Source organism: Macrosteles quadrilineatus, unplaced genomic scaffold, assembly GCF_028750875.1.
Source record: "Macrosteles quadrilineatus isolate MER2022 unplaced genomic scaffold, UCM_ALF_1.0 Scaffold_1__1_contigs__length_201487025, whole genome shotgun sequence".
In the NCBI taxonomy this organism is placed as follows: Eukaryota; Metazoa; Arthropoda; class Insecta; order Hemiptera; family Cicadellidae; genus Macrosteles; species Macrosteles quadrilineatus.
The window spans coordinates 145,727,162-145,742,806 of NW_026542594.1; the positions used below are offsets into that span (position 1 = coordinate 145,727,162).

General features: G+C 35.6%; 1 protein-coding gene across 1 annotated transcript in view; it reads left to right on the forward strand.

Annotated features, from left to right (window-relative positions):
* The window catches only part of LOC128986661 (proteasome activator complex subunit 4-like), a 110,491-nt gene that overhangs the window by 49,148 nt on the left and 45,698 nt on the right, over nt 1-15,645 (forward strand). The window contains exons 14-15 of the mRNA XM_054407141.1: nt 12,953-13,168; nt 14,221-14,378. Coding sequence (XP_054263116.1) covers nt 12,953-13,168; nt 14,221-14,378 — 374 coding nt within the window. The remainder of the gene's footprint in view (nt 1-12,952; nt 13,169-14,220; nt 14,379-15,645) is intronic.

A 15,645-nucleotide genomic window follows, 5' to 3' on the forward strand; every position in this document is an offset into this window, starting at 1 on the left:
GCTGTTGCATTAGGTCAAATTCCCAATAAGTCAATTGCTTTAACATAGACTACGTTTTTAGCCCGGACTGTACTATTTGACTTACTGGGATTTTTGATCTACAGACACTGCAAACATTGTAGTTTTTGACCTAGTGGCACAGGTATAAATTATTTGACCTTCCGGGACTGTTGACTTTCTGCAACGCGTCCATATTTATATCACATCTCCAGGTGGGAAAACATTTAGATCAAAAAAATCCCTTGAAATGTACATTAAAGATAAAAAGTTACCCCATGACATAAATTGTTTCAATTTTACAACCAAAAATAAAGTAAACACAAATCCACCAAGTACATCTAGTAGTTCTCTTAATTCTCTTAATTCCACTAAAAGTTCTGAATGTTCAGGGAGCTTTGAAAACTCAACTCAGAGCTCTGAGTGTTATGGTAGCTTAGAAAACACAATATCTGATCTACAGCTAACTGATAATGAAACAAAATGTATTGCAAAAGAAAAATGTATTATAGTCACAAATCAACACAACAATGACTCAAACTGAAATTTGTTCTCCACTAATAACAACCTGTGCGGAACTTCTCAGCAAGCAGTGGCTGACTGACCAAACAATGCATGTTTATTTGGATATGTTAAGTGCTAATATTCTCCAGCCCAGTTATAAAACTCTGCTACTAAATCCTGCTGTTGTGTATGGCATTAAGTTGCTCAATGACTACAACCATTTGCTGAATCATGCTGATTTTATACATAACAACTTTTGTATAATGCCAATAAACGATGCAAACCATCTGAATGATTTTGATGGATCACACTGGAGTGTTTTATTTTTTGACAAGGAGGCCAACAAATTCTTCCACTATGACTCTTTAATTAACCATAATGTTGACCATGCAAAAGCCATTTTACAGAAAATAACAGCTTATCTCGAAGTGACAAAGCCGACGCCAGAACTTCTAGCTATAGACTGTCAGAAGCAGATTAACAGTTACGACTGCGGGATTTATTCAATACTGGCGATAGAGCAAACGATACAACACATTAAAAAAGGACAAGGAATACCAACTAGTTAACTGAACATGCAAGTTGAGGAAGCTGAGCTGATTCGCAAGAGAGGTTGCATGGCTTACATGATAAATAATAGATAATCTTTGAACAATAAAACCATACATGGTATACTGGAAAATGAAACAGCACATGTAAAGCAGATACAAAAGGAGAGTTCATCTGAGTGCCATGTTAGTGACAAATCAAAAGACACCTAGACCACAGTTAAGAAAAAAACTGGTAACAAAGAACCGAATAAACACCAACAAATAGCCACCGAATTAACAGTAATTAACAGGTTCAAAGCTTTGGAAGGGATAACAGATGAAAACCAAGACAGTTTTGAAGACATGGGAGATGCTAATCAGTCTGTTTATGAGAAACAAAGCTCTGGTACCTACAAGAAGAGGGAAAAGGTGAAAAAGGATGGATCCGTCAGAAAGAAAGTTCAAAATGAGGCTCATGTCCCTACTACTGACACTGACATCACTTTCTGCTCTGACAGTCAGGGAAGCTCTGTTCCACTGATGATTTCCCAAATGAGTTCAAATAAACTCAACACGTTCGGCTATGTCAGAGCCAACACAACTTTGAATCAAGTCATTGACTCATCCACAATTGAACCAAAGAACCCAATTGTATTTCTAGGTGGTAGCAATGACAGCTTAAACAATGATTTTACTGATATATACAGTAACCTAGAAAAAAAAAACTGTCTTTGGTCAGTAGCACCAGGCCTGTTTTTGTGTGCACAATCCCCAAAAGATATGACACTCCATTGTATAGGGCACAGAATAAAAATATCAATATGGTAAATAATTACATTTCGGAATTGACAGTGAGGCTGAAAAACGTTAATTTAATTGACCTAAGAAGATTAAAAAAATTTCACTTCACGACTCATGGCCTTCATTTGAATGTTAAAGGTAAGCAAGAGTTGGCACGTATTATAATCTATGCTTTCAGTCAGTGGCATGCAAGTAAAAACAAGAGCTCAATCAAAGGAATGTCAGAAAACTGTAATAAATCAAAATTACAAAAAATTAATGAAATCTATATAAATAAAATTAGAGTTTTGTCTGTACATTGCTTAGAATAATGAACTTTTTGGTTATTTTTACATTTCATAGGTCAGAGAAACCGAATCAAACCTTATCTCAATTTCTGTCTGTCTGTCTGTCTGTCTGTCTGTCTGTCTATCTGTCATTCTCTTGGTAACGCTAAAATACGCACTTTATTACAACTACTCCTCAATAACTATAGCACTGTCCCGCCTGAAACTTATTTTCCAAATACTATACATATATGAGATGGTTTTAGACGTATTTCATCGAATATGAGACAGTTAGATATTTAACAGTAAACCCTTGAAAATCAAGTTTTTGTCGATTTTTGACGTGGAATTTCTGGAAGCCCATGTTAACCTTATGAGAAATGAAATTATTGAATCTTAACAGCTGTTTCAATTAAACAAGTTGGTTCTGTTCTGTGATGTTCAATAGCATTAAAGTTACAAGGATTACCAACAGGGTGCAGCACTAGCACTATTATTTCTTTTACATTTATGACAACAGCTAATTTGCAACCTGGAGGCGAGTGAGCGTAGCGAACGAGCTAACCTGAAGGCAAGTGAGCGTAGCGAACGAGCTAACCTGAAGGAAAGTGAGCGCAGCGAACGAGCTCCAACATACAGGTGAGTGAGCGTAGCGAACGAACTTCAACCAGGACGTGATTGAGCCATGCAAACGAGATCAGATAGTAAAAATAAAAGTAAGCCTACCGTTATAGGATCGACCGGCAGACACAGAGGTAATTTAACCTTTTATTGATTGTCATACCGATCCGGAACAACAAAAAACAACATAAAATGAAGCTATGTATAATAGTTTGGCCAGCATATCTTAAAATATGCAAACCAACTGCTGTTCGTTATATAAGAAGGTTTCAACTGAATATTATAAGATCCCCGTGCGTAGAACGGGTACACAGCTAGTTTCAAATAAAAAACATACTTATCTTAGTAAAAAAGCAAATACCCCAGCCCCAATGAACATTTCAAGACCAGAAATCAACAGAGAGAATGAAGAACCAATCTCAGTCATCGATATGGACATGAAGGACATGATAAGGAAATACCAACAGATGGAAGATGTCGCTTTTGCACATACAATATCAGCAGATCTAGAAAGTCCAAGAAATATGACTGCTGGTGTGGCAGCTACATTTCGAAAAATGTTCGGAAGGCCCGCAAAGAAAAACTGTATTAACGATTTTTTAGCATATCAGAAAAGTGCTAAGGGTGCTGGTGTGTATAGCCTTATAACAAATTTGGAGTATTTCAACAAGCCAACCCATTTCGATTACGACACAGCTTTCAACGAACTTACTAAAGATTTTCAGAAAAAGGGATTTAAAAAACTGGTATGCTCTGCGATGGGTTGCGTAAGGGATTTGATTTCACCAAATCACTTTATTAAAAATCTAACTAACTTCCAAAAAAAGACTGGTGCAATGGTTGAGGTAGTAAGTTATCATCAGAACTCCAAAAGGTTACTTTGGAGTGGGATGCCTCATCATTTTTTCGTCAAACGATTACGCAATATAATTGCTATCCAAGAATTGCAGGAGACATCTGTTTTTGGTCCATCGCTATCGTCAATGGAAGATTTCAACACAGTCTCTAGTGTCACCTCACCTCTGAGTGAGCAACCCTTGTCAAGCCAGTCCCCGACCATCGAGACCAGCAGGCCTAGTGAGCAGCAGACCAGTCCACCACCTCATCTAGTACCTGGCCATTGCAGTTACGCAGAATGTGTCTCCCTCAACACTAGTGCAGATGTCAGTGTCAGTGAAAAGCAGAGTAAAGTGATGTGTCTGTGAGTGAAGTCAGTTCAGGAGTGATTTCAGGTAACATGGTTGTTCCTTCCTCTTCTTTTTTACCAATAATACAACAAATCCCAAAGAATGTATAGCCTTAACTAAGAATGTGTACAGCTCTTCACAACACAGTTTTCGGAACTTCTCAAGCCACAAACCTAAACCAAACTTTGACTCCTCCAAAAACAAAATAACAATATTTCACCAAAATATAGAACATCTGGAATCTCGTAAAAATGGATTAGAAATTATTATTGACGAAATAAATCCACACTTATTAGTAATAACAGAGCATAATATGAAGGATTATGAAATTCAAAAATTCAATATTGATGGTTACACTCTTAAACATTATTTTTGTAGAAGCAATTTTACAAAAGGAGGTGTGGCATTAATGACTAAAAATAATTAAAATAATCTAAAAATTAAGAAAATTTCAACCTCTATAATACAGGAAACATGTGAGGAGAAGGTTTTTGAGTGTTGTGCGGTGAAGTGCTGTACCAACAATTATCAGTTTGTACTATTAGGAGTTTATCGTTCCCCAAGCGCAAGCAGTAAACTATTTTTAGATAAACTTAGTTTTGTGATTGACAGGCTCTTAGGAATTTGTAAAAATATAATTGTAGCTGGGGACATTAATATAAATGTATTGGATAAAAATCACACATATAAACAGTTTTCAAGCATGCTAAAAAGCCACAGCATGAGATATTTGGTGGACTTTCCCACAAGAGTTGTTAAAAATTCCAAATCCTCTATTGATAATTTTTTAACTAACATTACTGATGTACAGATGTATGTATATGGTTTAATTACTTGTTTGTCAGACCATGATGGTCAGGTACTTGAGATGAATATTACCCTTGATCATAACAAAAAAAATCCATAGTAAAAACTTGTAGAAATCTTGGCCAAGAAAACATCAATTTGTTTAAATCAAAACTGAAAGATGAGAATTGGATGGAAATTTACATGTCTCCTATTGAATATAAGTACTCTAAGTTCCATCAGAAATTTTTTTATTATTTTAATGAGTGTTTTCCACAAATTACTGTTAGAACAGGCTCCAAAAAGAATTGCTGGATGAATACTAGGTTAAGAGAAGAGAGGGAAACTATTGTTAGGCTAAGTAAGTGTGCAAGAAATCAAGAAAAAGAGTGCAAAGAGCTTAAAATTCGTCAAAGAAAATTTAAATTCGATCTTTTCAAAACAAAAAAATTAAACATTCATCAAACATTTCAAAAACAACATGGTCAATTATTAACAAGGAAGTCTTTAACGGCAAAAAACAAAAAGAACAGGAAAATATGTCATTAAAAGTTAACAATAAGATAGTTAACAATCCAAAAGAAATAACAAATAATTTTAACTCATTTTTTACAAAGTCCTCAACGTTACATACAAAATTTTGTAATACTACATCAGACACCTCTTCAAAAAATATATGGCATACAAAATTGTATTTCGAACCAGTAACTGATACCGAAATAATAACTATTTTACAATCTTTAAAAAATAAAACAACATCTGGCTATGACAATTTATTAGTAAAAATGTTAAAAGAGGTGAAAGATGAGATTAAATTAATTTTAATGCAACTAATTAACTCATCATTTGTAACAGGAATTTTTCCAAATGAGCTTAAAATTGCTAGAGTGGTACCTGTTTATAAGAAAAACTCTAAGAAAGATATTTCAAACTACAGGCCAGTGTCAATTCTCCCGGCAATATCAAAGGTATAAAATGAGAAGGCAGTGTACAACAGGTTGAACAGTTTCTTGAACCAATATGATCTAATTGATAATGAACAACATGGTTTCCGTGCTGGTAGATCAACTGTTACATCAGCGGTTAATTTCGTTGAAGCCGTGATAAATTCACTAGATAAGGGTTTAAATTCAGCTGGCATCTTCATGGACATGTCCCAGGCATTTGATAATGTAGACCACCATCAATTAATAGCTAAACTTGATCATTTGGGTATTAAAGGAGTCACTCTCAAATGGTTTAAATCATACTTAGAGGAACGTTACCAAGTTGTGGAAATATCAACTTTGTCAAAAAATAACATCAAAAAAACAAGATCTAATTTATCAAAGATATCATCTGGTGTCCCACAGGGATCGATTCTTGGTCCTCTTTTATTCATATGTTACCTTAAAAATCTTCCAAATTCTCTAAAAGACCCAGGTAGTAAGATAAGTATATATGCAGATGATATTAATCTTAACACAACTGGGAAATCCCTAACTGATTTAGAAATGTCTGCTAAATCAGAATTAAAAAGTCTGAATCAGTTTTTAAAAGACCATAATTTAGTACTTAATACTAGTAAAACTAATTTCATTATTTTCAAAACAAAAAGAAACAAAAATGATCAAAGTATTAAGTTAGATATAGATACAAATTCCATTGCTCAAGTTAAAACCTCAAAACTATTGGGTTTGATAATAGATGAGGATTTAAGCTGGAATAAACATGTCGAGTATTTAATAAAAAAACTAAATTCTGGTATATTCGTCCTAAGAACAAATAATGTCATATCTCTGTGAAGGATCAGTACTTAAAATGATATATCATGCTCACATTGAATCACATATTAACTATGGAATTAGTATTTATGGTGGGACAAAGAAAAAGAATTTAAAAAAGATTTTGAAAATACAAAAAAAGCTATCAGGATAATACATAAATTAAAATACAACCAGTCTGTCAAATCTTATTTTAAAGGGATGGGCATTTTTACAGTTCACGCCTTATATATTTTTGAAACAATTAAATATTTTTTAAATATTGCTGAGACTCAAGAATTGCCTGTGCATAATTATAATACAAGGGGTAAAAATTATTTAGCTAAAGAAAAACCAAGACTTGAACTTTTTAAAAATAAACCTTCTTATATTGGAAACTATTTTTTTAGAAAACTTCCTAGCTTTTTAAAAAAATAAAAAGACAAATCTAAATTTATGAAAAATCTGAAGGCATTCTTACTTGACCTTGCACCTTACAAAATAGAAGATTATAGTAATTTCAATTTAAAATAATGTAGCCTATAGTATTTTGTTTAAATGTTTCTTATTGCTAATTTAGGTAGTAAGTAACAATAGACACTATTCATGTACGAAAATTTGTACTGTGTGAATAAAGACTCTTTGAATCTTGAATCTTGAATTATTACCGGTTGAAGTGCATATGCCCTGCTATCATTATTGTGGACCTGGAACAAAATTGAAAAAAACGGCTATATACAGTACTGTGTATTTGCTCCACTCTCGATAGTCCGGATCTTTCGTAATCCGGACCGGACGCCCGCCACTTTAGTCCGGATGAGCGTACATGGATACAGACAGCTTTGTGTTAGTAAAAAATCGGGAAAAAAACTGGTCTTGCACATGGATACAGACAGCTTTATGTTAGCAAAAAAATCGGGAAAAATCAGAAAAAATCGGATCCATCAAAACCGGATCCAGCCCAAGATCTGGAATTTTTTGGATCTGATCCGGTGCCGGTTCCAGCTCAGATCCGGCGGATCCGGTTGTCCAATATCCGGATCCGACCATCACTAGTATCCACATATGTGATTATCCTTATCCATATATGTTACTATCTGTATCCATACAAATCTATCCGTATCCATATACGTTATTGATGTTGACAACTGTGCATTGCCTAGTGGAACACACTAGACCCTTAACCTAATTTAACCAGGTCGACCCATGGCTGCCCAACTGGCACAAACAGTCATAAGTTCTAGAGTTAATTACAAGAAGTGGACAAACAACAAGGAAACACCATATAATATAAATTAGGGATGGACAGGATTGAATATTTTCGTGACCGCGAGCCATACCGACTATCATGCCGTGACTGCGGAGTCATACCGACAATTGTTAGATCTTTGTTTCTTTTGTGGAGGATTTTGAGATGACCCTGGGTTCCCATCGGGTCCGGTTCTGCGTAATGGTAAAACACCAGCACCGTCACCTGAAGAACCCAAGGACTCTCACTTCCTCTTTCTCCATTGTTTGTTGGGGATCCACTTGCCTTGTGCCGTTTTCCTTTCTTTCAAAGCTGAGAGTTGCCCTCCAAGGGCAAGTTCCCCAAAAAGGAGGAGTGGAATTCTCCGCTTGAGCAGGTACCCACCTGGGGTAGTGTTTCCGTTTGTTTTCTTTCAGCCATATTTCTAACAATTAAACAACAAGTTAGCAGTTCAGCAGCCAAACCGTGACGCGCTCACTATGCCTGTCAATGTCCGAGGCTGGACCCTTTTGAGGTTGAACCCCTTGAACCCCTCATCATCTCCAGCTCAGTCCTGTAACAGCTGCACACATACCTGTATCAGTTGGCAGTTGCATTAAGTCGTCTGAGCCAAGGCCAGATGGGTGACTGTCACCTCCGCTCAAGGCTAGTACTTAGAGCAGCCGCTCCCCTACTTTAGGGCTACCGAGTCACGACACAGCCAGCACTAGATCCGCTGCCTTTAGCGAGTGCAGAGGCACCCTCGCAGGCTATACATAGCACAGTTTGACTTTGCTTGGCAAAGCCGACTCACAGAGGTCTTGAAGGAGGAGCTGTCAAAGACAGCTCCCCCTCCTTGAGGAGCTTACGTTTGCCTCTTGCCTCCTAGGCTAGTTATTAAGAAAAATCAAATTTACTGGTAACAAAGCTTTGACAACTGATGCCCTAGCCTAAACTGTTATTTCTAAACTGTGACTATAGCGTTGAGACATTACAAATGGTAAAGAAAATGAAGTTATAGAATAGAATTATAAAGAGAAAGAAAAAACTCATTAAACATAAAGATAAAATTATAGAAAAGAAATTTTGTAGGTACTGAATTTGTTTGAGAAGGGAACTTGCAGCTTTAAAATAACAATGCAGTGTGTTAGAATTGGTGTTAATCAGTTGTAAAGTAAGATTTATAAACATTAAACCTTGTTCAACTTTACTCTGAAGTTTTTGTTTTTATATTCATAATAGAAAAATTATAAAAATAGAAATAATCTATTTAATGATCAACCCCTAGGGCTCAAAGTATTAATCTGTTTATTTAACTGCTAACACAAAGGTACATTTTATCAAATGTATTCCCATGTCAAACCCTGCAATGTGACATATCAACTTCTTCATTGTCATTTGACATCCCTAATATGTAGGCCTACAAACAAATATCTCCTCTAAGGCTCAACATTTTGTTATGAATAGTACATCACGTTACTTGTCTGAAAAATGGGGAGACAAGTATTTGGGAATACCATACGAGTAGCCTACAGTAAACACATTTTGGACGAGTGAAACTAACAAAAAAATCCATGTGTGTAGCACCTGAGATGTTGGACATAATGTAAGACTAAATTACTTCTGCAATCCCGTCACAGCTCAACAAAACATGTCCTGAATTAACATATTTTATTGAGCTGTGACGGTATTACGTAAGTAATTTAGTCTTACGTTATCAAAAAAAGTCTAAATCCGTCACAACTATTTTTTTTGTTCAACCACTCGCTGCCATTTTAGACTACTTAGTTCAAACGTTTTTTGTGATTTTTTTCTTATGAATTAAGTTTAGTAACAGAGATGTAAGATACAGAGGATACTAGCTTATGCGACAACTGTGCGCTTTCAGCTCTGGTATGGTAGGGCTAAACTGTACTTGTACCGATCAACGAAGATGTACTTGTACCACATCACATTCTTGTACAGCTGTTGTATGTGACGGTGAGGGAGGAAAGTAGAGCGGAAGGGGACGATGAATAGAATTCTCTTTGGTTCAGTGTACATTTTGTTTAGTTAATAATTATTTATGTTTATGAAATGTATGAGGTTTTCAATCACAAAAAATGACTAGTGCACCTGTTGCTCAAATTCTAACAATTGCAAATTATTACAGGCGTTATTTCAAGACGAACAACAGTAATAAATTCCGATGACTTAATGAGTCGACTTAAAGATAATGTCATCAATCAACCCACTCCAGTTATCGAAACTGAAAACGAACTCACTCTGAAAACAAACGCTCTCGTGTGTATCATGTGTTTACTATGAACAGCTGTAATTAATACAAATTATTCGTCTGTTTAAGTAAACAAAATTCTTTCTTCATAAAAAATGCATAAGGGATTTTGAGGGCTTGTGGGGCAAAGCCCGAGGACTTTTATTACAGGAATTGGCAATAAAAGTTTGGTCTATACAAAAAATACTTAATTTTGACATACAGTAGAGTCCCGTTAGTCCAAAATGGTTGGGACCGGACCAATTTCCAATTACCGAGAATTTCGGATTAAACTTTTATTTATTTATTTTTTTTTGAAAACTTTTAAAAATTTTTGTTTTTAAAATTCTTGTTGGGACGCTAGGCACGAGCCCGGGATTGTTTTTCACATTACTTTAGGCTAGACTGGGGGCTGCAGCATTATCACTTAAATAAAATCAATTTGTGATTTGGCAGGATTGGAACCCAGGACGAAAATGAAAAATGTTTAAAAAAAAATTGCGAAATATTTACTTAAATGCTCTATAAAACAAGTCTATCTCGCCTGGCCGTTACAGAATACTTTGAAGAGGTACAGCTAACTGTGTTGAAAGTTAAATAAAAAAGATAAAAAATAAAATAAAAAAAAATAAATGTATTTTTTGGTTTTGGATTAAGCAGACTTTTGGATTACCGAAGTTCGGATTATCGGGACTCCAGTGTATCGTTTGTAAAAGTTTGTCCATTATTAACGGAGGAGTAGTGTTTTGTAGAAATCACCTTCACGTATTATATATAAGGATTGTAATCAGCTGGTTTCCGGTGAAATTCATTACTAGTAGTACGCAATGGAATCCCATTTGACGAAGCAGGGGGCAAACAACTCTTTTCTGGACTAAATCCATGTGAGGAAAGTCCATTAAAAGATGTGGCAAAAAAATTCATTTTTGGCTTTGTCTATTTGTGTTTTAAAAACGGCTGGTTATATAATAAAATGGTTTAAATTTCATGTTGTCATACTAATATTATATGTGTTAAAGTTTGTGTATTTGTTTGATGTTCAATCACACATTAACTACTGCTCAGATCGCGCTAAAATTTAGCATGATGATAGCTAACATTCCCGATTAACATCAGCTGGTTCAGTTGTTTCCCATTTCGTTCAACGCTTGGATTTAACCTAATCTAAAATGTGTTGTTTACTGTTTGAAAAACTAATTATTTCTATTAGTGATGGGCGGATCCAAGAAAATGTCGGTACCGGATCCGGATCTTGAAAAATTCGGATCCGGATCTTCGGATCCGGATCCAGATACACACTGTCATAAGGGCTTGTTAAAAAAACATAATTAACAGAATGACAATTTAAATCATACTGTTTAAAATTAAATTGGTAAAGTTTAAAGGTTAATATATCTTATATATAGAGTAATCTACAGTTAAGCCCATAATCCCTCATTTTTTGGGGACACTAAAACTTGTTCAAATCTTAAAATAAAACTATTAGTTGATGATATTAGTTGGGCAATGTCACAGTACTGTATATTACGACGTCAATAACCTGTATGGTTAGGCAATGTCACAGTACTGTATATTACGACGCCAATAACCTCTATGGTAGGGCAATGTCACAGTACTGTATATTACGACGTCAATAACCTCTATGGTTAGGCAATGTCACAGTACTGTATATTACGACGTTAATAACATCTATGGTTGGGCAATGTCACAGTACTGTATATTACGACGTTAATAACTTCTATGGTTGGGCAATGTCACAGTACTGTATATTATGACGTTAATAACTTCTATGGTTGGGCAATGTCACAGTACTGTATATTACGACGCCAATAACCTCTATGGTAGGGCAATGTCACAATACTGTATATTACGACGTTAATAACTTCTATGGTTGTGCAATGTCACAGTACTGTATATTACGAAGTCAGTAACCTGTATGGTTGGGCAATGTCACAGTACCGTATATTACGACGTCAATAACCTGTATGGTTGGGCAATGCCACAGTACTGTCGTCAATAACCTGTATGGTTAGGCAATGTCACAGTACTGTATATTACGACGTCAATCAAATCAAATAAAATCATCCTTTATTCATAATGTACAATATATACATGAATAGTGTCAATTATTAAGAATACCAACATAAAAATAATATAATACATAAAATAACATTAACCTGTATGGTTAGGCAATGTCACAGTACTGTATATTACGATGTTAATAACTTATATGGTTGGGCAATGTCACAGTACTGTATATTACAACGTTAATAACTTCTATGGTTGGGCAATGTCACAGTACTGTATATTACCATGCAGGTATATATTGTATACTGCATATTACCAACCATACAGGTTATTGACGTCGTAATATACAGAACTGTGTCATTGCCCAGCCATACAGGTTATTGATGTCGTAATACAGTACTGTGACATTGCACAACCATAGAGATTATTGGCGTCGTAATATAGGCCTACAGTACTGTGACATTGCCTAACTATAGAGGTTTTTGACGTCGTAATATACAGCACTGTGACATTGAGTAAAAAATCGGGGGAGAATCGGTCTTTTACATAGATACAGACAGCTTTGTGTTAGTAAAAAAAATCAGGGAAAATCGGAAAAAATCGGATCTATCAAAACTGGATTCAGTCTAAGATCCGGAATTTTTTGGATCCGATCCGGTGCCGGTTCTAGCTCGGATCCGGCGGATCCGGCGGATCCGGTAGTCCGATATCCGGATCCGACCATCACTAATTTCTATTCTTTATAGTAACTTTAGGAAAAATATAATGTGTAACAAGAGTGCAAATTGCCTTTGCTGACTCTATAAACTTTCCACACTCGCCTACGGCTTGTGCGTAAACATTTCTCTCGTGTGCAGCAAAGTGCCACTTCTCCCACTAGTTACACAAATAACTATTTTATTGATTTCCCCCCTCTAGATACTTAGAAAGCAAAAGATAATTGAATTAGTACGATTAATTATTTAAGTACCAATTACACGTTAATTGTCTTATAATATAAATTTGCAGGTAGTCAACTGCTATGGTAAATTCATCATTGGCTACGGAGAACTGTTGGAAAAGGTTTTAGACCTCACTCTTCACCTGAAATGCTGCGAAGGATATACTTTGGCCTCCAAATTACTCAACAACATCTTGTCTGCAGTATCGGTGACAAAACCTCAGGATTTCAAAAGTAGCAATGAAAACTATGGAAAACCGATTTCAGAATACCTTCCTGTCAGGGTAAGTAAGAATTTATGTTCCAAAAGATGGTAAGCTATCTTAACTTTATTTTTAGTGAATTTCCCTGTAGCTATTACCCTAGGTGGTAGGGTAAGACCTGGACCCAGGATCGATTTACTTTTTTTACTTTTATTTGATGTCCCTAGAGGCCAAAAACACCATTCGTTCAAATGTATACATAATACATGTATATATGTATGTTTGTGTCTGTGAACACCATAACTCTAGTAATTTTGCTACAACCTTGATCATTTTTGGCAAGAACGTGTAGGGCGGCATTAACATGAATGAGTTGGCGAATCAGCAAGATCGGGTCATGTGAACAAAGTTTTTTTACAAATTTTACAAAATTTTTAAAAAATTTTAGCCCTTAAAACTTAAAAATTCCCAATTTTTACAACCATTGTGTAGAGCTTAAAAAAGAATATAATTTTTTATTTTGAAGTGTTGCGGTACAATTGTTATGGATAAATCTCCTGAAACTGTAGGCCTAAAAATCCCATGTTATTCTTTTGCAGAACAAATCAATTATTGTATTTAGTATGTTTATAGTATGAGTATAGATATATTTAATATTTTTATCAAATGTGGCAAATTTGATTATTTCATACTGTAATGAACACTCACACACGACACACTTTTTCCCTTCCCTGTATCAGGAAACCAAAGTTATTGTTAACACTAATGTTATTTAAATAAATCTCACATGTTTGAGGAAGTATTTTAGTTAAAATCCAATGAGGCAATGGAAATTTGCTTAGACTGCAGGGTTGCTGTGGCTGGTGTATTTAAGGACCTAGCAAGATTGAGGTTTAGGCTCAACATTTCAGCTTAATTATGTTAAAAACATTGATTCCCTTTGAAAAAATCCTCTTATACATTATCCTTCCTCATATCAAATTAATTGGGTTGTAAACTTTTTGTGTCTTGTTAACTGCCCGGAACTATTTTCTTGGTTAAGTTAGTTATGTATTCTTTCTTTCTTCCTTAATATAAGAATACTTAAGAAATACTTTTATTACTAAGTTTACTTAAAAAAGGGTTTTACACAGGATTGGGGTAGGTCATATCAGACAAAAGACTTAGCTGTGGAATGGTATACACCAAGTGAAAAGGAAGTTAAATATGTTGAACACTTGATTGCCAAGTACCTGGTTCCAGAACTTTACCTTATTGAAGCCTACTCCAAGGACAAACACTCCTTCACAAGGTAAGCAAGTCTGATAATATTGTAATCTATATGCCATAGTAAACATTATATCCCAATTGTACAAAGATTTCAAAGTTGATAATGATAATCAGTACTATCATTATCATTCACAAACTTTCCCAAATTATTTTATAGATGAAAGAGACATGAAATTCCCAAATTATTTGCCAACATTTATTTCAATTGTGTGGGTTCTGAAATCATGGTTTGCTAAATGTCTGTTCAATACATTTTGACAGCACCAATTTACCCCTTATGCCCCCTTATGTATCCTGTTTGACTTGGATAAATAATTGAATTAATAGGTAAAATATGATTATTGTTTTAAAAAAATCTAGTAAATCAATAGTAGTAAACTGAATCAATAAATTGATACAATAAATTTCTCTGTTATTTTATATAAATAACCTATTTTAATAAAAACATTTACCTTGAAACCTATTATCCTACTAAATTCATTGATGCAGATTTCAAAGCAGAAATGTCAATTACATTACTTCATCAAAGCAAACACAAAATCTGTGGCCAACATTCATTCTAGGGCCCTATTATTGTAGGGCCCTATTATTGAAATAGTTGACTGTTGAGTTGAGACTTTTATTTCCTTCCCGATTTTCGGGACGGGACTGGACGGGATTTTTTCCTGTGCATAAGAAGAAAGTCTTAAGTATTACAGTTACCAAAAAAGACAAACAAAATCAATTTTTACAATTTGTGGCACTGATCTATAAAAACCAAAAAAATGGGTAAAAATTTACAGGTATAAAAACTTGTGACTGGTGGTCAAAATGACTCACGGTCATGGCGGGATCGTCGGTATGACTCCCCGGTCACGGCGTGAATGTCAGTATGACTCCGCGGTCATAACGTGATTGTCGGTTTGACTCCGCGGTCACGGCGCGTTCGCCGGTATGACTCCGCCTTCACCGTGCGATCGTCAGTGTGACTCCTTGTTCACGGTGTGGTCATCGGTATGGCTCCGCGGTCACTGTGTCATCGTCGGTATGACTCCGCTGTCACAGAGTGATCGTCGGTATGACTCCGCCGTCATGGAGTGATCGGCGGTATTACTCGCGGTCACGGTATGTTTGTTTGTAGACTCCGCGGTCACGGCCTGAACGTCGTTATGACTCCGCGGTCATGGCGTCATCGTCAGTATAACTCCGCGGTCACGGCACAATCGTCGTTATGACCCGCGGTCACGGCATTATTGTCAGCATGAATCGCGGTCACAGCATAATCGTTGGTATGACTACGCGGTCACGGT